Source organism: Mchenga conophoros, linkage group LG7, assembly GCF_057382185.1.
Source record: "Mchenga conophoros isolate Kocher_MC1m ecotype Shallow Benthic linkage group LG7, M_conophoros_male_GT1.1, whole genome shotgun sequence".
Classification (NCBI taxonomy): domain Eukaryota; kingdom Metazoa; phylum Chordata; class Actinopteri; order Cichliformes; family Cichlidae; genus Mchenga; species Mchenga conophoros.
The window spans coordinates 11,957,736-11,985,713 of NC_140532.1; the positions used below are offsets into that span (position 1 = coordinate 11,957,736).

At 39.8% G+C, this 27,978-nt stretch overlaps 1 protein-coding gene across 4 annotated transcripts; it reads right to left on the minus strand.

The window, feature by feature from the left end:
* Positions 1 to 56: 56 nt before the first annotated feature.
* On the minus strand, positions 57 to 27,978 carry chd2 (chromodomain helicase DNA binding protein 2). Of its 4 annotated transcripts, XM_085282096.1 has the most exons (42): positions 27,755 to 27,978; positions 26,262 to 26,328; positions 26,053 to 26,113; positions 23,957 to 24,015; positions 20,891 to 22,760; positions 17,127 to 17,361; positions 16,325 to 16,411; positions 15,047 to 15,108; positions 14,492 to 14,608; positions 13,958 to 14,131; positions 13,220 to 13,359; positions 12,903 to 13,128; positions 12,711 to 12,811; positions 12,440 to 12,481; positions 12,172 to 12,350; positions 10,962 to 11,086; positions 10,657 to 10,873; positions 10,483 to 10,572; positions 10,212 to 10,402; positions 9,920 to 10,108; positions 9,639 to 9,801; positions 9,342 to 9,494; positions 8,619 to 8,690; positions 8,123 to 8,272; positions 7,877 to 8,025; positions 7,695 to 7,791; positions 7,515 to 7,607; positions 7,226 to 7,399; positions 5,921 to 6,090; positions 5,764 to 5,805; positions 5,508 to 5,647; positions 5,276 to 5,414; positions 5,020 to 5,170; positions 4,625 to 4,747; positions 4,401 to 4,523; positions 4,127 to 4,267; positions 3,889 to 4,005; positions 3,607 to 3,785; positions 3,391 to 3,490; positions 3,122 to 3,311; positions 2,777 to 3,023; positions 57 to 1,914 (listed from the first exon to the last, which is right to left on the minus strand). In XM_085282096.1, exons 5-42 carry the CDS (start codon positions 20,950 to 20,952, stop codon positions 1,629 to 1,631), a joined length of 5,436 nt encoding a protein of 1,811 aa, XP_085138222.1. In that variant the 5' UTR covers positions 20,953 to 22,760; positions 23,957 to 24,015; positions 26,053 to 26,113; positions 26,262 to 26,328; positions 27,755 to 27,978; the 3' UTR covers positions 57 to 1,628. The 4 variants fall into 4 exon arrangements, with proteins under 4 accessions (XP_085138222.1, XP_085138223.1, XP_085138224.1 ...); XM_085282097.1 differs by lacking the exon at positions 16,325 to 16,411; XM_085282098.1 differs by lacking the exon at positions 14,492 to 14,608 and having other exon boundaries at positions 27,755 to 27,977.

Consider the following 27,978-nt stretch of genomic DNA (forward strand, 5'->3'; position numbering starts at 1 on the left):
GTTCTAATAGATCAGTTTCATCAGGCATAGTTTTATGAAGACAGCAGAGATGAAAGTCATTGTGTAACAAAGTTTATTACATATGTCCAAACATATGTACAACACATTTCTCACTAAGAGTGGTTTTTTTGTCACAAATATAAATTATTTAGACTTTCTTAAAGAACATATGATACAGGAACTGTAGCTTGCTTGATGTGGAAGAAAACATGGGCTGGCTGCTCACTGTAACAAATCGGTTAAGTACCCCTGGACAGAAGACGCTTGATTTTCCTTTATATTCTTGTTTAAATATTTCTCAAATCATTAACTCTTTTGGAAAAAGCACACAAATTACCAGAGTGGGTCCCTTCACCAGTTTGCAAAGAATTACAATTTTGTACTTAAAAATGTGCCTGCGTGAGCCCTCCGTATTGTTCGTGAGCTGATATACAGTTTGATAATACAGACGTAAATAAGGCACAAACGGAGAAGCAAAGAAAAAGGTAGGGAAAAAAAAAAGAAAAATGGGGGTGGACAGGGTCAGATTTGGCACAGGAAAAGTGACTAAAGACAATAAACACAAAGAAATTTCAACAGCAACTTCCTAATTATAATTCAAGAACAAAAATATTGCCAAACGATTAAGTACAGAGAGGAGAAAAAAGAAGAAGAAGCTTATGTCGCTTAATTCCCCCCCACCCCAGAAATAACTGAGTATTTAACCATCGTAATACTGATAATCAGGGATCGATTGAAGTCGTAGTGTTATAAACTTTCGTACAAGTTGTTGCAATAAATACTGCTTCCAAAGCTTTCGATTCATCGGACCTACTAACAGTAAAGTGGTTAAAGTCAACAGAGCAGGAGGATTTCAATGATTTATACTACTACACAATGATTTTTTTTTTCCTTTTTAAACACGTGAGAAGTGTGACTTTGTTAAAAACCATCGCTGCGCTTGTAGAAGAAACAACTTGGCTTGTTTCGTCATTTAAGTGTCAACAGATCTCATTTTAACCTGCATGTTGAAACCCCCATGGTTCTGTTCGGCTACATGTTCGACACAAAACATTTTGAAGGTGCAGGTGAGAACACGGTACACATTCTATCGTACGGAAACCTTCTTATGACATCATTTGCACTTAAAGCTAAACGCAAAAATAAAAGTTCATGTCATGGTTCCTTTGGGAATTATCCCATACATTTACCATTCAAAAAGGCCAAAACACCTTCAGGCACTTTTAGGATGGAGATCATGGAGATTTAGTTCTTGTATCCTAAATTTTCTTTATATAATAATAGTCCATGGGACTAAGCATCCATGAGCGCGCCACTCAGTCTTTCCGTGATTAACTGATGAGTTCGTTTAAATAAAGTTGCATGTTTTAGGTTCTTTGTTTTTCCATCTTTACGACAGAAAACAAAGTTCTTCCTTCACGGCACAAATTCAGAGCCACGGTCACTGTCGGGGGCGGGGAAGAGCAAAAAATAGTTTGGTTTTGCTGGTAAAGAGGGTACATGTTGATTCCCTTTTCAACTGTGAGCTTATGTTTTGGCCAGTCCAGACTTGTCCATCAGCAGCAGCATGTGGCTTTGACCCTGGACTAAACGCTTAAATGAGTTTTTTCAGCCTACTCTGGGCAGACTTAAGTTTTCCTGTTGTTCCAGTTCGGATCTGCCATGGCATTCAGCTCTCCGGGCCTCTCCAGTGGAGAGCGGGAGTCCTGTGGCGACTTCTGAGCCTGCGGGGAACGAGGGTCTAGAAGTGGAGGAGGTTTTTCAGGGTGGAACGGCCTGTTGTAATGATCTGGCCCTGAAGGACCTGCAGGCCTGTGGTCCGGCATCCTCCTGAAATCCTGAAGAGGACCGTCTCTTCCCTGGTGGTAGTTAGGGCGGAAATCATCAGGACGTCTTCTTTTGGGGTCTGGATGCCTGAAATATAGTTGAAAGGTCGTTAAACTAAAGAAACAATGGTTCTCCTTACAGTGTAGTATTGTAGGGTCTTTACCTTAAAATATTAAGCACCTTGAGGCAACTGTGTTGTGATTTAGTATAGTATTAATCGAATTTATTTATCACTAAAAATAAATTCGTTCCAGTAATAATAATGGAGCTAACATCTCTGTAACTTAGGTGAGAAAAGAGCTTATTACGCACAGTGAACACGCCTGCATTAAACAGAGAGCTCTCTCTAAAATGTTACCCCATTATCTCCTAATGAGCCTAAATAAGTCACCTGATACTAGACATCCCTTCACAGATGTTGGTGTTACCATCGAGCCTGACGCTTTTCCCATTTCCTCCTGTTGTTTGTTAATTATTCTGGTTTTTCCTGAATAGAGGAATATTTGGTGCCACCTCATTTTTGTATTCAAAACCTGAAGTAATAATAATAATAATAATGGATTGGATTTATATAGCGCTTTTCAAGGCACCCAAAGCGCTTTACAATACCACTATTCATTCACTCTCACATTCACACACTGGTGGAGGCAAGCTACAGTTGTAGCCACAGCTGCCCTGGGGCAGACTGACAGAAGCGAGGCTGCCATATCGCGCCATCGGCCCCTCTGGCCAACACCAGTAGGCAAGTAGGGTAAAGTGTCTTGCCCAAGGACACAACAACCAGGACAGAGAGCCCAGGGATCAAACCGGCGACCTTCCGGTTACAGATGCGATTCCCAACCCCCTGAGCCACGGTCGCCCTTTCAACAAAGTGAAAACATTTTTACTTGAGTATAGTTTCTGGCTAATCTACTAGCCTCTGAAGGTCACCATATTCACGTAAACTCACCTGTCATAGTAGGGTCGGTGACCCCTGTGGTCCCTGTCGTTGCTGTACTGCTCGTATGGTCTTTTTCGAGGAGAGGAGTTGTTGCGGTAACCGCCCGAGCTGCGGTAGGGGTCTCCGTGCGGCCGTCGATCACCGTAGTGGTCCTTATAGCGATGAGGGTCATAGGGATGATGCCGATCTCCCTGCCACGATGAGTTGCTGTTACCTGGGTAGCTGTATTTACGGTCCCTTTGCCAGTCTCCTCGATCTGTAAAAAAAAAGAAAAAAAAAAAAACACAAGCAAGCTGACATTAACTGACCGATGTCTGATTTTTCTCCCTTTGAATAATCATCAAACACACGTACCGTCGTTGCTAAAGTGCCGCTTGTTAGCGTTGTACGGTTCTCTGTGGTGTCCGTGGGGTCCTGGCTGAGTGGAGTGCGATGCAGATCTGGAGGACGGCTGAGTCCCCGTGGAGTCTCGACTGGAACCAGACGGCTCTGGCCTGAATGACTTTACTCTCCCTGAAACGTCCTCCTTCTTCTTCTGCTCCTTCTGCAAATGTCACAGGATAATTTCAGCGCTGCTTAGCCACAGTATAACAGGTCAGGTTTAACCCCAAACAGCTGCTCACCTCTTCCTCATGCGATCGCTTCTTCTGTGCCATTTTGTAAAGCTTGTGTAGCTTCCTTGCACCAAACTCTGTAAACTTGGACACGAAAATCCAGAGATTTCTGTCCAACCCCCCCCCCAAAAAATAACATAAATAAATAAATAAACGATCAGCAGAATTCAAGAGACAATCGTCATGTTCAGTTACACACAGAAAATTCCCATTTTAATTTCTCACCTTCGCCATATTTTGACGTGTTCGGGATCACTGTAAGCTTTAAGGCACTCTGTGATGCGGTCTCCAATCTTCAGTAGGCATGTGCGTGTGTGCTGGAGCTGCTCCTGGTCGCTTAGACCCTCATCTGGTTTGTCCAGTTGCTTTAGGGCCTTTTTCACAGGCCTCATGCGTTCCTTACACTACAAACACACAGACAATGATTAATGCAATGCTTTGTTCTCGGGCATTCAAAAAATAAATGCAGAAATGTGATTTGTTCACAAGAGCTAAGAAGAAACTCACAATACTGAAAGTCTCCTGGTCAAGTTCATCGTCCTCCTTTTCTTCAATGGGAATTGGTTCAGATCCAGCTGTAATATGAACTGGACCTTGAGTCTTCTTCCCTTTGGCTCCTTTAGCCTGAAAGAGCAGACATCAAAACGTTCTTCAGCTGCACGTTAAAGCACAAATCCTGTCCGATTTAGCCTGTGTAAATGTGAGGAAGGCACTTAAATTCAGGTTATCAGCGTCTCTGAAATACCTTTTCTTTTCTGGGCTTGGCACCCTTCTTTTCTTTGTCCCCATCCTTTTCCTTTTTGGGAGTTCCCTGTTTTTCTTTGTTCTCTTTGTTGTCCTTTTTCTTCTGTCTCTTCTTCACAGTGGACTTTTCTGTTCCATCCTCCTGATTAAAAACATATAACAGCAGTTCAGTCATTATTTATTTACTTTTACTACCATTACATGTACTGCAGGCAGGCCTGCGTCCACACGCAGCCTCTAACATCCATAAAGAAGTAGAATTCAGTCTGACCGACCTTGACCTCGCCCTCTTCTGACGGGTTGTCTGACAGGCGAGGGGAAGAGATGTCGTTTCCCTGCTCGTCTTTAAGAATCTTGTTCTCCTTCTTCACCCGGGGCTTCCTCTTCTTCACTTTGACCTTGAAGGAAAAGACAACGAGTGAGGCTGAGGTACCGAAAGTCCCTTTGTGTACATGCAAATCCAATTTAATGAGATACTCAGTGATTAATAGTAGCACACCTCCTCCCCGGTTTTAGCCTGATCTGTGCTGTCTTGTTCTTTTTTAAGCAGCTTGAGAAGATACTCTGCCCTCGCCTGCAGCTGCTTGGCCTGAGGCTTCTTGCTTGGATCATCTGGAAGAATCTGTACAGACAGATTTTATTGTTAGACTCTTTAATTAATCTGTCAATTTTATATATTCATAAGGAGTGCAGTGAATATGAAGACAGAAAAAAAACTGGAAAGAACTTAAAACAGCTTTTTCGAAAGCTTTTACAATAGCTCCATCAAGCCATTTTTCTTTAAATGCTTATAATAAAACTATTTTACATCGTGTGCTTGTGTCATTTTTGCTGTCTTCTACACTGAAGCTCTACTTTTCAGCTTAGCAGTAAAAGTAAGCATGTAACGCTTGCCTTATCGGCGAGTTTAAGGTCAGAATCAGTCTTGATCAGATCCCAGTTGCCAAAGCCGTGCTCGTAGATGCCGAGCAAGAGCTGAATGTCATCCTGCAGATCCCAGTCTACATCAAAGTGAGCCACTTTCACCCTGCACGTCAGCTTAAACCTGGCAGAAGCAAAGTGTTGGTAGTTTTAATCCACAACAGAACATCAAATCTTCAACATGATACAAGACACTGTGTTCCTTCTTATTTCTACAGTGATATCTTACTTATTTCTCTCAGCTGGGTTGGAGGGCACAACTTTGTGCAGCGGCTCGAACTCTTCCTCGTGCTGAATGATGGACTTTGCATTGACTTGCACTCCTGAGATCTTGATATTAATTCCTCGTCGCTTCCCAGGACCTTTAGCTGGAATAATAATAATAATAATGATGCTGCTTCCTCATTTTTGCCACTCAAAAACCGGTTTCTTTATTAGCTAAATGACTAAAAGCGACATACCTTCGACTGGGTTCTCTTTAAGGTGCTCCTCGTGCTCCTGCACTGCAGTCACGCAGCTAGAATGAATCAGTTCACCGAGCCTCTTCAGGTCTGCGATGGATTTGTCCACCAGTTCAGAGTCTCGGGCAATGGCTTCCAACCTGGACACACAAAAATAAATAAATAAATAAATAAATATGCAGAATTTAAACATAAATAAATAAATTTAAAAAAAATCTGCTCACTGCTACCTTAACATCTGTGACAATAGGCTTACCTTTCAAGTGGACATCCAAACTTCTTGTATGCCTTGATGAACCTGATGATGAGATTATGAATACGTTTTTATTGTGCTGACGAAAAGATGCTTTCAAAGAAAACCGAATGTCACTTTAAGAACAATAAGAAAAAACAACACACGGGACAAGTTTTACCTGCGAATCTCCGCGTCAGTGAAACCCTCCACGTTGTTTTTGCGAGCTCTTGGCCTTCCTCGCTTCTTTGGCTTCTTGTCATCATCGCTGTCATCGGTCTCACTTTCAGAGCCTGATGAACGGTGCTTCAGTTTGGAGCCCACATCACTGTCACTGTCATTGGCCTGAGCCTGAAAGCCAAAAGAGCCACATATTGAGCAGCTGCCTTTTTCCCCCCCCAGTTTTCTGTAACTCTTATGTGTAATAGTGACATAATCCATAATATATACTCAGTCACGAGGCTATGGGTTCATACAATTAAGGGTGATGCAGGAAAAATAATGGAAATGCAAAACATAATGCAAAGAAAATGTCGACATAAAGCCAACGCAAAGTCTAAAACCAGACAATCGAAAACTGTCATCATTATTACTCTTTCAGCTGCTCCCTTTAAGGATCACCACAGGAGATCACCTGCCTCCATCTCACCCTATCCCTAACATCTTCTTCTGTCACACCAACCCCCTTCATGTTCTCCTTCACTACATCCTTGAATCTTTTCTGAGGTCTTCCTGTGTTACTCCTGCTTGGCAGCTCCAGCTTCCTCTCATGTACTCGTTCCTAATCCTGTCCTGGACAATGAACTCTTTGCCTCTCCAGCTAAGCCTCCGGTCTTTTTGTCAGTGCCACCATCTCTAAACCACACTTTATAGCCTTGCTGGTTTCCTTCTATCACTCATCTCCACCCTGCCTGGAATCTTCAACTTCAACAATTTTCTTCAACTCACTCGAGCACTGTCTGCTGCTTTGGATGGCTGACCCCAGGTATTTAAACTCATCCACCTTCAATACCCCATGCCCCTTGCATTTTCACACCTGTCTCTCTTATAGTCACTCAAATGAACATTACATCAATTCCAGCTTTTCTTTTCGATCAATGCTACACTGCATCAGCTGGGAGGTACTCAGTGGGAAAAGCACTATGCAAAGCCTGAAAGCTTAACCTCCACCTCACATCAACACCCAGGAGAGGGGCATCTTGCTTCAATAAACTCCAGCTGAACTTTTAATAAGACCAAACTGATTAACTTTGTATGTTCACTATTCATAGGCCCTCATGGAGGCTGGATGAGTAATGAGAGGGCTCTTCCATTTGGCCATGCAGTGTGGGAGATTCAATTGTCTTGTGGAAGTTAACAATTTCATAGTCTTGCAAGCTTTCAAGGCTTAAGCTTGTTAGGTAGATGCTGTCATTCATCTCTTTCTTGTATATGTATGCAATATGAAACAGAGACCAGTGCTGCTTTCACAAATAACCTTTCCTACCCGCTTATTAGAGCTTCTGCTTCGAGGCAGCATGAAGATGTCCTCCATCTCCCGCTGCTTCGCCTCCTCTTCAATTTTGCGACGTTGCTCCTCGGGAATTATGTCATCCCATTCTGGAATGGGCTTCTCCTCGAACTCTGGAGTGCTCTCTTCCATACTGGAGAAATTGGCCACCTGCATTGACACATCGATGCGAGAGAAAGAAAAGAGACACTTTTGATCAGTATTTTATAAAAAAATTTATTAAATTGGGTTGGTCTTTGAGGATGCCGTAACAGCTTGCAGATACCTTAAACTGCGACAGAAGTTCATCTGTAGCACTTGAGCCTTGATCACTTTCTCTGGTTTCGGCCAACCTCAAAATCTCATCAATGTCCATTTCCTATAGAAACAAAGATCGTCTGTTTTAACTCCCAAATATGTGAAAACTATTTTAAGCACACACGAGCTTATTCACCCATTTTGATACCTGTGGTTCAGACTCCTCGCCTTCAGCCTCTTTGAAAAGATCTTCTGCACCAAACTTGAGAATAGCGGTCAGTTCTTCTTTATTGAACGGGTTTGAACTGTTAAAACAAATTAAAAGTGTTAATCACACAAAGAACGTCCACATCCCCTAAAACCTTCACTGCTAAACTCTCAAAGTCTTACTTTGTGTTTCCTGAGTTGCTGTCCAGAACAGTTCGACCAGTCGTGTCCATTCTCTGAATGACAAGATGGTCCAAAACCATCTTCTTCTTCGCCCTCTCGATAATGTCCTCCTCCACTGTTCCCTTCGTGACAAGTCTGTATATATTCACCTACGAGGGAAGAGCGCAGATACATTTTTATACAACAATCTCACTAGTTACAAAGCACACCTACGATTACAGACGTGAACCTGAGCGTTAAGATTACCTGTTTCTTTTGACCAATCCTGTGAGCCCTCGCCTGCGCCTGCAGGTCGTTCTGAGGGTTCCAGTCAGAGTCAAAGATGACGACGGTGTCTGCCGAGGCCAAGTTAATACCTAAACCTCCAGCTCTGGTGGATAAAAGGAAGCAGAAGTCCTACAAAACAAAGAAAAACAACAGAAACGATTATGTGAGCAACTGGAAACTAACTAATGGCGCTATTTGGGCCTTACTGTATAATTTATAAACTATACCCTTCACCAAATTTGCCATATTCTGTGTGTGCAATAAAGAGCAGCCCAGGAAACGTGAGGACATGCAGGAAATGGTCCAGCTGGCCAGGACTCTGCTATTAAGGGCATTAGAGCCCACGTGCCTTATGCCCCAAACATTTGGTCATCGATTTGGTCAGCAGTTGAGCCAATAATAAAGAAATTGCTGTAAGTGTATTCTACGTTGTTAAAAGATTAGAATAAAAACTGAAACTCTTTTATTTACATACCTCTGAGCCTTCTGCGTTAAAGTGGTCAAGTGCTTGTTTTCGGATTTCTCCCTTTATGGAGCCGTCGAGCCGCTGAAGAGGAGACAAGCAAAGAGAAATTTACCCTTTGAAGATTTTCCCGCCAACCACTGCATTACTCGTCCTTACATGCCACGCATTGCACTGATCTATATGTTTAAACTGACCACAGCAGCCTAAGACTAAGACTGTAAGCAAAAACAACCCGAGTCGAGTGACTTGCAGGAGTCCGTCTGGCCTTCGGTAGAAAATAACTTGTTGATATAAATAAACACATGAACTCTAAGGCCGGGAGAAGTATGCGTGCAACAACACTGACATCTGATGCCGAGTCTAATCTGCCCAGTGCAGCCATCCCCAAAGGCGCTTTCGCTGTAAACACCAATAAAAGCAACAGTCAAAGCCTGAGGCCTCTATTCACTGATGTTCCCACTGATGGTGGCGTTTTTATCATGAACAGGAGGCAAGGCGACAGCACCAAATGTATGGTGAAGGTTATGAAAATACTTATTTATATTCCGTCAGGTCCTCCTGATCTCTAACAACTTATCAAACAAGAAATTGCACATCACAGGAGGTGCATCACTGCCCTCCTAACCCTGGAGAAATCACAAAACTGAACACCACAGCCTGAATAACCACACCAATCAATCCTTAGTGAAATCTAACATTAGCCTTCTATTTTTTTTTTTTTTCAAATCTTACCTGAAACGGATATCGTTTCTTAGACAGGTATTCAGCCAGAATGTCCAACATCCTGACCATCTGGGAGAAGATTAGGACCCTGTTGCCTCTTTCTCTGAGCCTGGTCAGCAGCTTGTCCAACAGTACCAGCTTCCCACTGCCCCTCACCAGAGCCTAGAAGGCACAAAAGTCAAAGCAAAATATCAGTGAGCGGGAAGAGCCGTGTTTTCTTCCTGTGTTAAACTGCAGCTAGTCTCTTTTAGCAGAGCTATCCTGGGGTGACGCTCGGAGCTAAATCGGGTTCACACTGAGATATACCTGCAGGTGTTCCTGTTGCGTTTCAGCGTCTCCATCCTCGGGCTGTTTTATGAGGAAACTATGGTTGCAGCACTTTTTAAGCTCCATTACGATGTTCAGGAAGCCGCTGGAGCTGCCTCTGGTGCCTTTGGCAAGAGCTTTGTAATTCCTTGTTAAAATCCACCTGGAAATATTCAGGAACAAATCAAGTTAATGAAGAAGAGAAATGCAGCCGCTACAAATGGCATTTATAAGAAAGACAGAAGCAATAAATGTTACAGAAGGAAGAAATAGAGTCATACTTGTAAAATTGTTTCTGCTGTGCGGACATTTCAACACGGAGGATTTGCTCCACCTTGGCCGGGAGAGATTTTTCCACATCTTTTTTGACACGCCGGAGCAGGAAAGGCTCAAGGACTTTGTGAAGACTCTGATAGCCGTTTTCCCTTCCCTTCCCATGCTCATCCTCAAAATCCTCCCAGGAGTCAAACCTACGATGCACAGCAGATATAGGAAATGCCACTCGTGTCACACAGGATGCCATTTACCCCGCTTTTGTTCAGTAGAATGCTCAAAGTGTGAATCGGGACGTACTTGTCAGGCATGAGGAAGTGTAAGAGTGACCAGAGCTCTTTGAGCGAGTTCTGTAGCGGCGTGCCGGTAATGAGGAGCCTGTGATTAGACCTGAACTCCATTAATGTTTTGTAGAGCAGGGAGTCATCATTCTTCAGCCTGTGAGCTTCATCAACGCCCAGGAACGCCCAGTTGATGTTTCCGAGCACCCCCTAGAGTCAAATTTTAAGATGCCGTCAGTTATCTCAAAGTATAAACATTCATTTAAAAAAAGAAAAAAGAAGAAGCCTACCTTGTCTTTAAGTAGAATCTCATAAGTGGTTAGTAGTGCATTGAAACGGATTCTTTTGGTTTGATGGTTCACCCACTCATAATCACGGATCTGCACAACACAGAAGCACCAGTTCAAAGTATGCAACTATTTGTCGAGCCAGCAGGAGGACAGAAGTATTCGAATTCGACCTACTATTTTCCTGCTCATGACGTCGCCAAGGTAGACCACCACATTCATGTCAGGGGCCCAGGTGTCGAACTCCCGCTGCCAGGAAGTGAGCGTGGACAGAGGCACCACCAGTAAAAAGGGCCCATAGAGCTGATGCTGGTGAAACAGGTAAGACAGGAAGGAGATTGTCTGGATGGTTTTTCCCAGCCCCATCTCATCAGCGAGGATAACGCTATTGCACCTACGGAGGGGGACAAAAAGATAGTTATGCAGGCTTTGTAAAATCCTATTTGGAGGGGAAGGGGGCGGCCTTGGTTATATTTATTTACCTGCACCAGGAGTGAGCGAGCCAGTTTAACCCATCCAGCTGATAATCTCTCAGTTCAAGGTTGGAGTCCCCAATATATGACGGCTGCTTCTTCAGAGCAACAAATCTTGGTCTTTGCTTTAATACCTGAAATGATAGAAACACACTCCTTCATTTATGAGGAGCAAAACATGCTCACGTAAAACTAAAAAGAGACAAAACAAAGAGACAGACCTGTAGTTACTGGGCTTTTACAAACAATTACTCATAGCACTCAGTAGGATCCACGTTCTACTGTGCACACTTGGTATGCAGCTATTGATTATTTTAGTAATCGAGTAATCTATTGATTATTCCATTGATTAATTGGATGGGAAATACTTTTCTCATTGGTTTCCATTTCAGAAATTGCAATGTTTTAATGCAAACATCTGTCAAAAAATAAATAAATAAAACAAATTAATCCTTTTTCAATTGTATTGAGATGCAATATTAAATTGCATTTTTTAAAGAAAACATTCTTTTCTACATTTTTTATGCAAAAATATATAAATAATCTAAAGTACAATCAAAAGGTCAAAGTCAATAAAATCAGATGTGTATAAAAAAGTAGCCCAAGTACATTTCTATTGGCTTACAAAAAAAGCTTTTATTTTTATATTTTCAAATATTAACACAGTTTAATTAATACAATATTTTATATTATTTAACTTTTAGTCTGAAAATATTATGAAAGCCTTATAATTAATCAGATGTAGTACACCCCATTCCCCCTTTAGACTCACCCCTGTTTGCTGCAGGTATCGAATCCATGTAAAATAGGACGGCTGCCGTTAACTTACAGTTAACTTATACAGCTTTCTGTATAAGTTAAACGTGTATCAGACTATGTTGACAGATCATCTGCATGTTTTAATAAAACTTCTAGAGGCCTAGTGCAGACTTTTGTTGTGTAAAACAAACAGGAGTGGATTGAACAACAACAAGGTTCGCTTTCCTTCACATCAGAGTTTGTTGATCAGGTGCTTGAGGAAGGATTCCTGCTAGCTGCTTCCCAAAAGGTTTTAATTGTGGTTACAGGAACAGCTGTTTTGGAGTCACAAATGTGGCTTGAAAATCTATTGGTCGCTTGTCACATGAGTGTGAGTATCCTATGCTTTCCTTGAACTGTTTCGCCCTAATGCATGGGGTCGGATTAAACTGTGCTTTGATAGGACTCCTTGCAGCCTTACCTTGCAGTCTTTAGAGGGAACTGTTTTGCTGGAGTTTCGGTTCATGAAGCTGTCTATGCAGTGCTGAAACTTCTTTCTAACCAAAGCTCCATCTTCCCAGCTGCACTCGGAATAGGGCAGACCCATCCACTTGCACAGGAACTCTGGTTCATTGGAGGATGGAGTCTTATGACTATGAGCTGTTCATTGAATGAGAAAAATGTTAGAAAGGTGATTGTTAAAACTGTTCTTGTTGCAGAGATGGTGGGGAAGAAGTTTAGCAACTTACAGGGGAAGTCAGAGGATCCCGGTGTCTTTCCTGTTTTTGTTGCTGTTAATAACAAAAATAATTTTAATGGTAAATGAATTAGTTCTTATTCTTATATTCATACATCCACCCATGCACAAACACTTTCATACAAGCACCACCAAGACTGGAGCAGCCAGGGATTAAACCCCTAACTACCTCCTGAGCCACAGTCGCCGCAAAAATATAGTTTGCCCACAACTTACATCGAAACGGTGTTTTCTGCAAAAGCGAGAACATAATGATTTCTTACCGATGATACGCTCCACAAACTGAAACTGCTTGTTCAAGTCAGAGGTGAGCTCTTGCTGGCAGTTGTGAAATTCAATGTCCTCAGGGGACGCCTTCCTCAACCTACAAACACGGACAAAATTGATGGTGAATTTCAGGGGTGGTGCACACTTGAAAAGAAATTCTGTGTAAATGCGAGGGTCGGGATTTTCACCATGAGTTCAGTTCATCATTTTTCTTCTTAAAGTTCTCCAGTTTCTTCATCCCCTTGACTTTCTGCTGTGTCAGAGAGTCCATGCTCTCCCACGTGTTGTGGATGTAGGACCAGCCCTTCCACTTAATCAGGTAATGAGACTCCCCTTCATCCTTCTCGGGGTCAAAGCCTTCGCACGGGTCCCCATTTTCCTCCACGGCATACACAGTAGTGCAAGCCCCAGTGGCTACAAGAGACAACGCTGACCTTTAGACTCCACAGAAAGCATTTGAGTGAATATAGGTTTAAAAATAATGAGACGAGTGAAAAAGTATCACCTCCTTTTTTGCCAGTCCTGGCATCCATTACTTTCTCGATGGTTTCGCTGTCGTCGTCCTGCTGCTCCTCACACGCGTCACCTGTCATTTCGATCAGGTCATCAGAGTCCGTTTCAAAGTCATGTTGGTCCTCTTTATAACTAGAGCACAACAGAAAGATGTGATGAAGATTAGGTGGTGCATGCGAGGTAAAAATGTTACTGGACTTCAACCCGTTTTAACACCAGCACTTATCTTTACATTTTTGCACGCTGTAGTGCCAGTTTTGGAGCATTTAAACTTGCTATACATCAATAAAAATAAAATGCATATATATAGCTGCGGTAGGACTTACAGGAAAGAGGGAAAAAAATCCCAGGAAATAATATCACTTCCTTCATAGCTCATACAGCAAGACTGACGACACATATTCCATTCTTGGAAGTGCTATGAACAGCTGACAAAGCACCTGCGTCTGGATTATAATTTTATTTTGTTGTGTGCACTTTTTGTTGATTTCTACAAACCCATTAATGAAAGGCAAAGGCATTCTGGGATATGTTGAATTCCTGATATGTAAGTGTAACTCATCTGGCTTTATATGCAAAATAAAAATACATTTCTCCATCTCATTTGGCTAAAATTTTACTGCCATTGAAATGAGTGCGGACACTCATAAAGGGTTAATAACACTGGTCATAGTGAAAACTCTAAATTACTTTTAAGAAAATATCCTTAACTTTAGGTTCAGCAATTCACCTTTTGACTTTTGTGGCACCCCTTCGTCGCGTCTGCCTCTTTGGAGTGTCTTCCTCATCGTCGTCGTCGTCGTCGTCATTGTCGTCGTCCTCTTCTGCCGACGACACCTGTTTCCGGGACTTCTTCGCCTTCTGAGAGAGCTGCTTTTTGGCTGTTGACGATTTGCCCTGAGGCCTGTAAAACAGAGTTAAACACAAAAACAAAAGAAAGAAAGACAAAATCCACTTAGACACGCTAAACCAAAATTCCTGGCTCGTTCATGTCACACTTTTTTTTGGTTTCTGATTGTTTCATAGGTGATTCTAAAAGCTTGAAGCAGCCAATAGCATTTCACACAGAGCACAGCTGTAGCAAATTTGAGCAAAAACAAATGAGATGTTCGGACATGTCACAGTTTCATCAGGCTGGAGTGTTAAAACGTTTTTACTCAAACCAAAGAAAAGTCAAACCAATCAGCTCGCTCACACAATATGAAATGATTTAGAGATGCCCAGTGGGTAGCTGTCTGATGGCCAGGCTTCACTTCACTCTTACCTTCTAGCAGGAAGTCGTCTGGATCTAACTTTTTTCTCTTCCTGCTCACTGTCTGTACTGTCGGAAGCATCCTCCTCCTCCTCTTCATCATTTGAGTCATCATCTTTCCAGATATTTCTTATAACAAAGAAATGCCACAAGTTCACCCTCCACGCCCATGACTTTGCCATTTTACCGATTTTAATTGAAAAAATAATGGCCGTAGGGTGTTCATCACAGCCCAATTTTTTAAAACCAGGGTTAAGCCACTAATTGGATTTTAATGTCGAACAGCACCTGGCTGGCTGGCTAAAGCTAACTGAGCCCATTCTGAGACAAACAGATACCCATTTTAAAATAAGCTTTAAATGATAAGGTTCACAATATGAACACAGGCTGGCAGCAGAATGACACAAACTGACATGAACTCTAAAAACATGGGTTGAGTTCAGTGCACGTGTCATGAAAATTCAAAAATATTGAAAACAATATTGTGCTGTACTGACAAATTATAAATAAATAAAATAATGGTGAGATTATAGTCCTCAATAAGGTATTGACAGTCTCTATACTTACTCCTTTTTCTTAGCCCGGGAGGTTTTCCTTTTGGGGCTTTCGCTCTCAGACTCACTGCTGCCCTGCAAGAACAGCCAGCAGAAAAACATTTCAATAACAAGAAGCACCCGACAGCGCAAACCCTCCACCAAGGCAGCTTATTCTCTCCCTCCCTTAACAATACTTTCTTTGAAGAAATAAAGCATTCTGGGGTCAACTTGAAAGAAAAGCAGATGTGAAATGTAAACGTGAAATCACAGGTCAAATGAAAATTTGAAATGTGATATTTAGAATCCTCATTTATCAGAATCACTTCATAAACGTTGCCAATACAAACAAAGGCAGCAGAATTTTAAGCGTAGTTTTAAAGATAAGACATTTTATGCAAGTTTCACCTTATTTGACCTTAAAGAAGAGGTCAAAGGTCCACAGCAACATGACATTTACAATCCCCATAAAACATATCCTATATGCCTATATGACATAATCATTTTGATTGGAATGAGAGAAAATTGGGAACGGACGGTTTCAGAAAGACGAGTTTTACAGGGATATTCAGGTGTGTCACGCTAACACAAGGCATTCACACACTGCTGTGCTAGTGCTACCCATCAGCCTACTAGCTGATAGGTGTGTGGTATGAATTTTTCTTCGTTCTTGAGTTATGAAATTCACAAGATTTTCAACTTTGTCCTCAAGTTCAAGGTCACTAAAATTCAAACTCGTCCAAGATTTTTAGCAGGTCGTCCTGTTGTATTTTGAATTTTAAAATCCAACATTGTCTTGTTCTCGAGTTGTCGCATTCACAAACTTGGGTGTCCGCCTGCCCAGCTGGGCAACAATACCCAAAAGACCCAACTCAACCATGGATCTTATCAAGCATTCTTCAGATTACCGTAAGTTTTCAATCATTCTGGGCTAGAGAGGTAATTCAAATGCTGCCTGAAAGATGAGCCAAAATGACCACATAACTTCATTAGGCCTGCATGCAACTTGGGTAATAAAGGGTTAAATTGACCTTAAAGATCTTGGTGGCTGTAAGGCAAATCTGTATGTACCGCTAACATGACGCCACTTTTGTACCTCTATAAAATTTTATCAGAATTCATTGCAATCTTTAAAGCTACAGGCAAACACGCACGCAAATGCTACCAAAAATAACCACCTTGGCAGAGAGAATAAGTGTCAAACAGACCAACACTACAAAACATCCACTAGATGGCGTGCATGGCTTGTTTATAGCAGCTGATGTCAATGCAGATAACTGCAAACCAGTACTGCTCATTCACATCTGCTTACCCCAGCTCCAATGTTTAATCGAGCTGGCTCCTGCCTGCTCCGATTGGACCGCCGGACACCGTAAACATCTGGATGTTCTTCCCACATCTTCGAAAGAAAACAATCAGATGCTATAAAAAAAAGCCACGGGGTTTTCTGTATTTCTTTTTGTAAATGTAACATGTCGTCTTTTCTACTCTGCTGTTGTAAGCTTGCACTACAGGGCTGAAAGTAACGATGAGTGTGTCGATTTTTGCCTCAGCTCATTTCGTCATTGCTGCAAACCATCCACAAGCCACTGTGACACGTCAAAATGCATAGTTCTGTCAGACGAACGACGAGTGTACACATATATTCAGTTTACGATTAGCTGAGAAAAGAAAAGCAGCAAATCTTCGCTCACGAGTTAAACATTAACTGGGATTTTTCAGAACATCAATTGTTCTGTTGACTCTTTATTGTTACTGTAACCTTTTATGGCCTTTATCAAGGATTTATATCATTAAAGAATAGCCTTTATCCAGCTCCACCTAAAATTCAAATAATCTTTATGGCTGAGTGTCTGTATCACGTCTGTGGGAGAGTAATGTGAGAACATTGCATAATCACGATGACCTAGGACACAGCAAGAGCCTGACACAGATAGAAGGACAGTCTGGATAAAGAAAAGCTTTTACTGCAAAGAGCTAAAGCCCAAGTTTGCTGCATGTCACACCTTCATGATCAGATTACCACGCTCATGAATTAAGTCATTTCCATCACCACTGCGAGAGGGCAGGAAGTACAATCTGGTTGAACACAGAACGTCTCCGATGGCCTTTACCTTCTTCACATCAGCCAGGCGCTCCTTCTTTCTAACTGGCTTGTCTTTGACCTCTGCTGCGGTTTGCTGTGACTTGGACTCTGCAGATTCGCTCTCTGACTCTGAGTGACTCTCTGACTCTGAGGAGCTGTTTGACTCGGAGTTGTGCGATCTCCTCCTTTCACTGCCATGTTCGCTCTCTGACTGACTTCCCGACTCCGACGCAGAGCGGTTGGATTCCTCTGAAGCCGAAATGCTACAGGAAAAAGAATATGTTCATTTGACTTTGCCGTCAATGATGGGCTATTGCTCAAAGAGCTATGTGCAGCATCATGGCAGTAACAGGAGTTGTCGGTGGCAGCAATAAAAAGAATAAATATTTATGTAAATAAAAAATAAAGTCTTAAATTTCAGAGCACACCCCCACATGAAGGGCACAGCGAAACTGCAAAAGCTGGATGGCATCAGTAATTCGTGACTTGGCCGAGAGGAAGCAGAAGCCTCATTACATCATGCTCCATGTTCCTTACTCAGCTAACCATCTTATAATAACCTCTTTCTCTCCAAGGCTCATAAATCCTCTTACAGGCATTTTAAACAGGCCTGCAGTGAACAGACCTGGTTTCACAACTAAAATACATTAAAACTGGGTCAAACACATTTAGCAGGATCAGTCTTTTCCACTCTGCCATCCTCTAAATGCTTGTGGCATAATGCAAAGCTATGAATTACCACAAGAAATATATAATTAGAAAATGCAATAAATAGGTGAATTTCATCCGTAGAAAAGATTAAAAACAACCAAAGAATTTACAGAAGCACCGCAGCCATCTGTAAGAATGGTCACTGTTCAGTGTTTATTGATCACTCACTCCTAATCTTTTAACTCAATCCCTTAAAACCACATGAATGGTCACAAGGAAGGTCAATATAGTTGGGAAACTAACAAAAATACTACCACTACTAGTTAATCTGGTAAGAATATGTTATCATGATATTGCTGATGAGGCTTTGATACTTTGGAAGTCTACAAGACTTAAAGTCAACTGCTTCCAGAAAGTTGTCAGTTTTTATTGTAATGCACTTACTTGTTTTTTCCTGTGGCATGGGTCCTTCATACAATAAAAGAGAAACTAAAACTGAAACAAATCAAAGCTAAACTGAAACAAGCAAAATTACTGTGGAAAGTCATTTAAATGGTTTACAAAAAAATCCTAAACTATAAGCTCTGACCACAAGTGCACATTTCTTCAGTTTAAAACGTTTTAAGGGAAGCTTGGGCTGTGAGCAGTTTAATAAAGCTACGTTCTTCTATGTTGTATGAAAGTTTTATAGAGGCCTGAAGACGTATAAGGATTCAATGAAATAAAAATAAAAAAGAAGAGACATTTCGTTAGCCAAAAGGAGATAAAACTAATGCATAAAGCAATAAGAATTTTAAACATCTCATCAGATTAATATTTTTTCTGACGCTTTCAACTTTGATGCAAATGAACTAGCCTTGTGCGTAAACATATAGGTTTTGGCCGGAAGTTTCAGTAAACAGGGGTTATCAGTGGATAGATTTCTGTGTGCAGTTATCTTTTTGGACACAAGGCGTCACCAGAGCCCAGCATGGCTGGGCATAAATCTCAAGCAATCACTGCCTTTTACAATGGATCACATTTTAAACCATGAAAACGGCATCGTGTCCCATAAATGTTTTCATTAAAAACATTTGGTGTCATTACGTCTAATGAGCATCATTACTTTTATTTTGAAAATGGAGAAAGTGCTTATAATAACCATCTCGTGCCCTTTTTTAGACGATGGGAATTATGCTAAAGGCAAAAATAAATTAAAATGGTTGAAAGTACGCTATTACAGCATACACATGTTGCGCTCCTTCAAAGACCAAACTCGGAAGTAGATGGCTTCTTCCGCTTTAAGTGAGGTCAGGAGTGGGCGGGTCATAGAGACGTCCTCGAATTATTACTGGCTGGCGTGTTGCTAGGTGGCCACCTAGCCTATCACAGCCCTCCAAGCAGTCTCCCTAGCATCTGAGGTCTTCCTGTTCCTCCTCTGTGTAGTTCTGAGCTGAGTTTTAATACTGGTAAGTGAGCAAGCTGGGTACACAAAGCAAGGGCCATTTTGTGACTCAGGAGAGTATGTAAATACTACTTTAATGTCATTTAATTACACAAACCGGATAGATTTCCCTCATGTTGTTATTTTGGTTGCTTTGTTTGAATGCTCATAGTGCTCAGCTCTCTGTCTAACAAAGTCAGGCTGTCAACCCTGCAGAGGACACGTTTCAGTCACACTAGAGGAAAATACTAAAATGGCTGCCACAGGATCACACACAGAGACTACAAGTGTGATGTAACCTAACTGCAGTGTACAGCCAGTGTAATGCTGTGAGGGTGCTTGCAAACTGATGTGTCTTTTTTTTTTTAAACAGTCTATTGAGGTCAGGTCGCAGTATTTGCTTTGACAACATGGCAGTTATTCTTATACTGTTAGAAAACAGCATTTATGCACTGAGAACAAACAGATCCTGAAGAAAAAGAGCAGCTAGTCACCCCAGCATTATCCTCAAACCATGCAAGATTATTTGATGACATCTTTATTGATCAACAGATGTTTCCACTGATTTTGATACGAAGATTTGGTGTACCTGAGGACCACAGGGCCTTGCAGACATCAACAAAACACAATAATAAAAGTGGACAATAGGGCAAGAAAATGCCACTGTGTTAAAGTATTCAGACTCCAGGCCAGAGGCCTTTACAATCAACCTAGCAGGAAATACAAATAAAAGCTAGATTTAAGTAAAAATTACCACTGTTTAGCTTCAAACATTCAAAATATACATGTTCAAAAAATACATTTACATCCATATACCCAAAATAAAATGAGCCCCATAATCATTTAAATGTAGTGGACATGAGGATAAGAGAAAAAAGTTTCGAATTGAAAATGCTCTTGCAGGAAAGTAAAAATAACACCTTAAAAACATGTTAAAATTCTGTAACATAATGTAAGGATGTGAACACTGACATAACCTCTTTTTTTACTTTTAGCAGCTGTAAACAAAACAAAACACAAAAAACAACACAAAAACTGTTTACAACCACTGAGCTTTAATGGCTTTTTAATAAACAGAAATAATCCAGTATTAAAAGGTAGATGTGGTAAAACTTTAAAATATTTGGCCAAAAATGTAAATACAGAATAAAATAAAAATAAGTAGAGACTGACATAAAGTGAGAGTTGTGGGCACTTGCAAGGTCCAGAAACTGTCTGGTAAAGTATGTTACATATAAAATAGTTGTAACACTGTATATATTAGTGTCCAATGACAAATCAGTGCACCATTTCAGAAATAAATCAAAACCCCAAAATCAACAACGTTAGTTTAAAAAAAAAAAAAAAAATGGTGCAATGCAGTACTAACTCCAAGACAAGGTCATATAACATTATAGCGAACGGACATTAAGACATCTGTGACAAGTTTTTTTGCAGAATAATACAGGAGGAAAGGCTTTCCCAGTGGTCTAACACATGCATCTTGTGGGCAAAGATCCATAACACAGGCCTGAAACCTCAGTATTGAGTGTAAGAAATGGTAAGGGGGGAAAAAAAAAAATCAGGGTGTGGCTATTAAACAATAGCAAGGTCATTCAAGACACTAGTGCACGTCTTCAAAACCACGTCGCATATCTAACACAGGTGATCAACCATGCTTGACAACGTAAACAATCAAAGCAGAAACGAAAAAAAGGTAAAAAGTATAAGGCTCATACCTTGATGCATTGCTTTGAGTCGATCCTTCATCCTCTTGTTTTTTACTTTTACTCTTCATCATTGTTGTATCCTGAAAATCTGAATGGATGTTGCTTTTGTCCTGGTATTTACTGCCAAAAAGTTAAGAGGAAGCATGAACTATCATACAAGTCCCACAAGATTGCTTTTGCTCAGGTGGCAGCTAAAGCCTCGGCGGTGCGACACGAGCAGGGGAAAAAAAGCAACAAATCGAAGAAAGTAAGGATCATTATTTACATCGCTGGGTTAAATAGACCTCACAAAAACGACAGGTGCTCTCACAATAAGTTAAATGCCTTTGAATGTCTTTCAATATAGTTCACAGATCGAGCCGCATGCCGTTAATTCTAACTGCGTCATCAGACGAAGCGGTAGAAAAATAATATTTAAACAGGAAGAAAAACAGTAAATTAAGCTTGACACAGTGTAAACATGTCAATTCAACGTGGAGAAAGGTGCTAGTCCATAAATGAACTATTAGAATCTCGTTCGCCCTATAACACTTTAAATATGCCTCCGACTCGAATAAAAATAAAGATGTAAAGATAATTACTTAATAAATTACAAAAACAGCCTTGTTTCTATAAAGCTCGTAGGCCCCTTGCATTCTTCATCTACTGAGAGAGCGACAGAGGAGAGGCAGCAGCACACTAAAAATGGAGGCGCGCCATGGCTGCCAGAGACCAGTATGGAAAACAACGACGAGCACTTCGCCGGAGCAGACGGCTCCTACGGCTCGAAAAAACAGCACTAAAACGGCACAAATCGCGTAGATTTTCGTTAAAAACACGAGCGCACGATCGTTGCCCTCAAAATTTCATCAAAAATCGAGCAGTCTCGGACGAAAAACAGGCAAAAGAAACGATCTAACGAAAGCCCATGGCACCCTTCCCAAGGCTCAGCCGCCATCTAGAGCTCCTTCCCTGCTCTGAAAGCTTTGCCTTTGATTGACGTTATTTCCATTTACCCCACACTCAGGTGATGTTTAAGTCCCTCCCCTTTTATTATGTTTTTAAAATTCGTTTATATGAACTTACATACATTTTCTGCCCCAGGACACAAGCCTCAAAGTGAAACCTTTCTTGCCCTTTGATAAAAGGTAACAATACTGAGAGGCTGTAAAAGTATATATTTTGCACCAATTACATCACTTCCTGCGCAGGCAGGAAGAAGGACGACCAGTAGCCATTTTAGAGAGCCTTTGGAAACCATTTGGGCTCTGACCAGAAAGCTTTCAAGTGAAGTGTATTTTCAGGTGTTTTAGGGTTAGTTAAGCTTCACCAGTGGGGCTAATTAAATGGAAAAAGGGGAATTTTAATCACTCCTTTCTCTTTTATCTTATAAATCAACTTGATAAATTCCAACTCGAGTCTGAAGCTCAATTTCTATGGCCATACCTTGATAATTATTGACACAAAGCCAATGAAAAGTAATGTGATATTTTGTATGTATTCACAAATACAAAAACGAACTTCCGACTTTAGGTACTTCAACGTTGTCAAATTTTTTCTGCAAATGTGCCCTTGATATTTCTCTGCTAATGAAACAAAGCCAGGAAAAAATATACGAGGTCACATACTTTATTTAAAACAACATTTGAATATCAAATGTACAAAAGGCTGACTTTCCAAAATCAAATGTTAACTTTTCAACGAGTCCACTACATAGCCAGCAAAGGTGTTCCAGAGTCCATGTTGTAGGTAAAAAATAAAAAAAAATAAAAATCCAAATGTCAAAGTCCAATCAGAAAAAGGTTTCATCTTGTCAAAATTTGGCTAACCGCCAAATAACTTGCCATCTTCACGTTAAACAACGTAGTCTCCACTTCAGCAATATCCAGTTGAATGGGGTCTTGATAGGATAAAAAAAAGAAGGAAGAATTGTAAGCCCACAGTGCAATGTCCAGCAGTTAAAACCAGGTATCCTAAACTAGATTACAATTATGCCAGTCAAGCAACATACGTAGCTAGCTTTCAGCTGCGCTAGCGATCACTGTGCAGGTGTATTTTGTTTTTTGAGAGTTAAGTGTTCCTATGAACGCGGAATTGATTAAAAAGGATACAAATAGTAAGTGAACTGTAATAAAATGGCATAGCGATGTACTGAATGCGAATTTAAATTCGATAGGGTTCGCAACTGAACTTTGTAACTCTTGATACGTTTACAATGAAACCCAAGACAATGTTGTGTTGGTCCCAAGCTTTAATGGCTGTGGTACTTTTTTGTAGTGCTTTAAAAAAAAAATTGTGTGGGTTTTAAAGTAATTAGCACAATGAAATATGGGCTGAATAGGTCTTCCAGCAATTTGCGAAAAGCATTTCCTCAACTGACCACCAGGAGTAAAATGAGTCTAGAGTTGCACCTAAAGTCACATCAATCAGTTACGTATGCAATCTATTCACGCAACAGCTTTGATGTTCACACAAATTAGGAGTAAAACAGCACAACACAGGTCTGTAAGCAAATATTACTATATGAAAAATATGATCCACTTCATCAATTACCAGACTAACCAATTACATGAGCAACAGATGAACAACACATTAGCATCCAATAACTGTTAAAGCAACAGTTCAAACTATGGTCATTTTCAGTTGTCCACTATTCAGCAACAAGTAACTGTGGTTTGGTATTGGTCTTGTTCTATCAGGTTTTCAGCACAATGAAAATCTATAGGATTTGGCAAAATTAAGTATATAGGTAAATATGGCTTTTTTATTAAATGCCTACAGGAGGCAATACAGGCAACATCCCCAAAAATTGCGTGTAGCCGCATGAAATTGTTGTTTGTATCCTACAATGAAATTTATCGTCCCAAACTTCCCCTTTGTTAATTCATTTTCACAGCTGTTTTTTGCTAGCCTCTTAGAACTAAAAGTGAACGTCAGTCATAAAACATGGACAAACTCTACTTAAAGCAAACCTAGTTGAACTGGATCTAAATGTAAATATTCTGTTGAAACTTAAATTTGCCAATCAAAAAGCACATGACAAACGCAATCAGGTCAAAAAAAAAAAAAAAAAAAAAAAAAAAAAAAGGAACTTACAGAGCTGTCTTCTTTTTCTTCACAAATTGAAATCTTCTCCGCAGTGTCTTCTGTCTCCACTATAGAAAAGATGAGGAACAATGAATGACACCCATTTAAAATATTCACAGAAAGATTTCCAGCTTTACAGGCTTTAATGAGCTTTAAGTGCTTGGACCTTTTAATCTATAAATGCTAATTCTAACTGTCAAAGATGGCTTCCAAACACTCATTTTCGTTGTTTCCAGTTGAGAATGATTTGAATGTGAGGAACGCATTTCTGAGAAAACAAAACCAACTTTTATAGCAATAATGACTTGAAAGATAATGTTATTTAACATAAAGGTTGAGGAGAAATGGTCATATTTAAACTCATACTGACTTCAACCTTTGTTGTTAATGTAAAATCAGTATTTTGTGCTTTAAAAGATCATATATATATATATACACACACACACACACACAAGCACATATTATATGGTAGATGTACTGGACTGAATGACAATTAGAGCTGGCAGGATCTTCTTAGTCGTTTTGCAGACTTATAATTTATCTAATGCAGATAAAAAAAAATACTTGGCAATTTATAAGTCACTGTCGAGACACTCAGGTGTTGGTGTATGGTACATTTATGTGCTGTGTAACTCAAGTAGCTTCGCAAGTTAAAACTATTGCAGTTCTTTCTTTTCAAATTTATTCTATCAAATGAAATACTTTGTATTGCTCACTGGAGAGTGTTTCCTTTATGTTCTGTGTGTGGGTGTATCTAACCTGTGGATTTATTTTAGGATTTTTACAGTTACTTCTTACGATTAGAAGACGAGATTAATAAATGAATGCTTTTTTTTTTTTTTTTTTTTTTTTTTTAAATCACACCTGAAAAGGACACCGAAAGACTTGAATTTCTGTGCGGAGAACAAATTGTGGTTGCCACTTTAATTGGTTTGGCAACATTTATGGGAAATAATCTGTTTTTTCCATTTTGAGAAAATTCTTAGTTACTTATACTTGTTACCCATCTGTGCAAGAAATTTTCTAAAATTCAAAATGGTCACATTCTTGGCTCCAAGTACTTCTACGAGACCCGTTCATTCCAATAATCCAGGGACTATAACCATTTTTATGTTATAGTTAGTGACTTTCAAGTTGAATTTTGCTTCCCAATTTATCAAACATTTTAAAATGTAAGATGTAATTGAATGTGGAGCATTTGCAAAATTTGTCAACTGCTTCCAGACACTAAAGTTCAGAGGAAAAGAAAAGGTTCAGTGACACTTTAGGTATAAATGATTAACAATTCTGCCCCAGAGGAGTTGAATTGCAGTTTTTAACACTTTAAGTTTTAGTACACCTGCAAATGAGATGCAACAAAAGTTCTTAAGTGGTAAAGCATTAAAAGCAGAAACGTTAATGATGATGTGCTAAAGTTTCCACAGCCTGTCGTTTACACATCTGTTACAAAAACATTGTCTCAAGTATAATTTACGATCACACACGAAACGCATTTCTTGCCCACGTACTACAATTGGTGTCATCGTTTAAAATCTGACACAAGAGTTATGAAAAGAACAATCCTTAAGATTAGTCACAGGTTAGCTAGTCAATTGTAAAATTATCATCAACGTGTTGCAAATAGAGATGTTCTCTTAAAACAACACAATAGCAGTTTAATATTAAGCAATTTAAATATTAATGTGCTGTAAGCTATAAAAATGTGCGAAGTGATCTTACGTGTCTGCAGTACACTTTATTCTAAGTGGCGGGAAAATTATTTCGAAATAACCGCGTAACGTTGCCATCCATAGTAAGTGAGCCCACTTCTATACATTTGGAATTTATGTGTTACATCATACACTAGGGGGCAGAACTGTGTTTGTTCAGAAGCGTAGACGTAGCGGTACTTCCTAATAATGATTCTGATGTACAAGCAAAAAACATAAATGTGGACTTTACAACGTTGCTTTTTTTTAAATCAAATTAGTAAGGTTATTGTTTTTTAATTGTTATTGTGATTTTTTTTTTTTAAATAATTCAGCACTTTTTTTAAGAGTTCAAAGCTCAAACTGCTTATAAGAATTCTTCTAAAGACACTCAAACTGCCTTAAAATGATACTTACAGTGTCTACTTGCAGTACGGATCACTCAAATTCTTCCGTTCACGTTGGCTAAATGTCAACCCTTTGAAATAACAAAAAACAAAAAAAACTTTTTTCAGAAAGGAACTGTGACAACAGCACGCCCTACTGGCTGCAGGTATGCAACAGTAAAGACTAACGAATGGTAAGACTACGCAAAATACCCTGGTTGGTACAAATATAAAACATACCATTTAGATAAGGCAAAGCAATCTCCGCTCTTCTTTGACGTCATTTGGGAAACATCACACCGAATCCCTGCAAAAAACAAAACATTATTTTGATTATTCTAGTAGTCGCAATTAAAAAAAATCAGAACTTACATAGGCATACAAGCCAGTCATAAGCAAGCCATCTGTTTTAATACCTTTTTAAAGCAATATTTTAGGACTATCCAAGACCTCATTAACATATTACCATATTACAAAAACCCTAAATAAGTATTTACATATTTAGTTGTTACTTAGTAAAACTGTTTTATCTTTGCGTGCTTTGTTGACTCAAAACACGACTAAATTTGTCTTAAACAGTAACATCCACTAGAGAATACCTTAAGGAGGACATTTTGTTATGTGTAGGGTGGTACTAATCCGTTGGATTTAACGATATAGTCAAAGTTAGATGTATTATGCCATAAAAGACTAAATATCATCTGCTTTTATTATGTGTTGCATTTCCCTTTATATGTTTAGAAATCAACAACCTCATCCATGAGACTGAGATATTAACATGATTTTATGTCTTTATTTAATTTTATTACAGAATTTAGAATTTCCTTAAATTCACATACTTTTGGTGAAGCTTTCTAGCATAACTTTTTCTTTACATGATTTACAGATGTAAAGTGACTTGAAGAAGAAAATTTATGAGAATATTTAAATGACTTCTCCCTTCAGTACCTCAAAGGGTTAAAAGCCAACACCCTATTTTGTATTTCTAAGTATATCTTGGCTTTTATAATGTACAGAACCTACATTTTCACAATCAAGTTATGTACTGTTTATGTATGGTGTCTAAAATAAAAGGATTTTAGTTAATAGTCATATTTTGGACATTTTAGCAACTTATCACAATTTATGTAAAGTATTTTTAATTAATAAGCAATGAGTATATAATACTTTGTTACATCTTGCTACAAACTATATCTGAGCGGTCTGTGTTAATAAAATGTAAGAAATCATCGATTTTTAAATATTTTTTTCATCTAAAACTCGATGAAAAACCTCAAAAACCGAATACTGTGAAAATAAGCAAAAATGTACTTGAGGTTGTTGCGTTAATATCAATCAGCTCCCGATACAACATTTTTAAAACGAAACTTTTGCTTATTTTTGCTGGTTTTGTCGAACAAATTCAGACAAGGGCATTTGCCCTTTCAAGGACAAAGCAAATTTTAAATGCGTAGGTTGAAATAACTCCAAACAGGTCGCGAACAAATACACTTTCAAAAATCTAAACTAAGCTAACTCAAAACTGCCCTTACAAACATACAAAATCCACAAACTAAAAAACAAATGCATGCAATTTAAACTCTGCAGACCCTTTTCTTTTTTTCTTCGCTAACAGCACACCATAGCCATTTTTACCAACACTGCGCCTATCTGTCGTTCTTTCCACCATATTGCTTTACACGCCTGGCTCGTTTTTTTCAGCTATTAATGTATGATTACTCTTAAGTTCTTACCAATTTCACGGGCCGTGTCTATCCCCCGTCATCTGCCTCGGTCAGTGCCGCATTTTTGCGCGATTTTCGCCGTTTTGGTGGGTCTTTCAGCCGCATCGCTGAGCCCTTCCTCCACTCCGTCGTCGACGCTTTGCTCCTCTGCTGCGTGTGTCCTCCTCTCTGCCTCTGCCTGAGCTGATATCCTTCAGCGGCTCTGCCCACTTTTGCTCTCAACGTAAGCCAAG

Coding starts and splice junctions, on each gene's coding strand:
- chd2 (XM_085282096.1), bottom strand. CDS start 20,952: ATGATGAAGAGTAAAAGTAAAAAACAAGAGGATGAAGGATCGACTCAA. Junction 13,360..13,957: donor GGTGCCACAAAAGTCAAAAG/GTGAATTGCTGA, acceptor GTTGTGCTCTAG/TTATAAAGAGGACCAACATG. Junction 5,171..5,275: donor AACCCAGCTGAGAGAAATAA/GTAAGATATCAC, acceptor TGCTTCTGCCAG/GTTTAAGCTGACGTGCAGGG.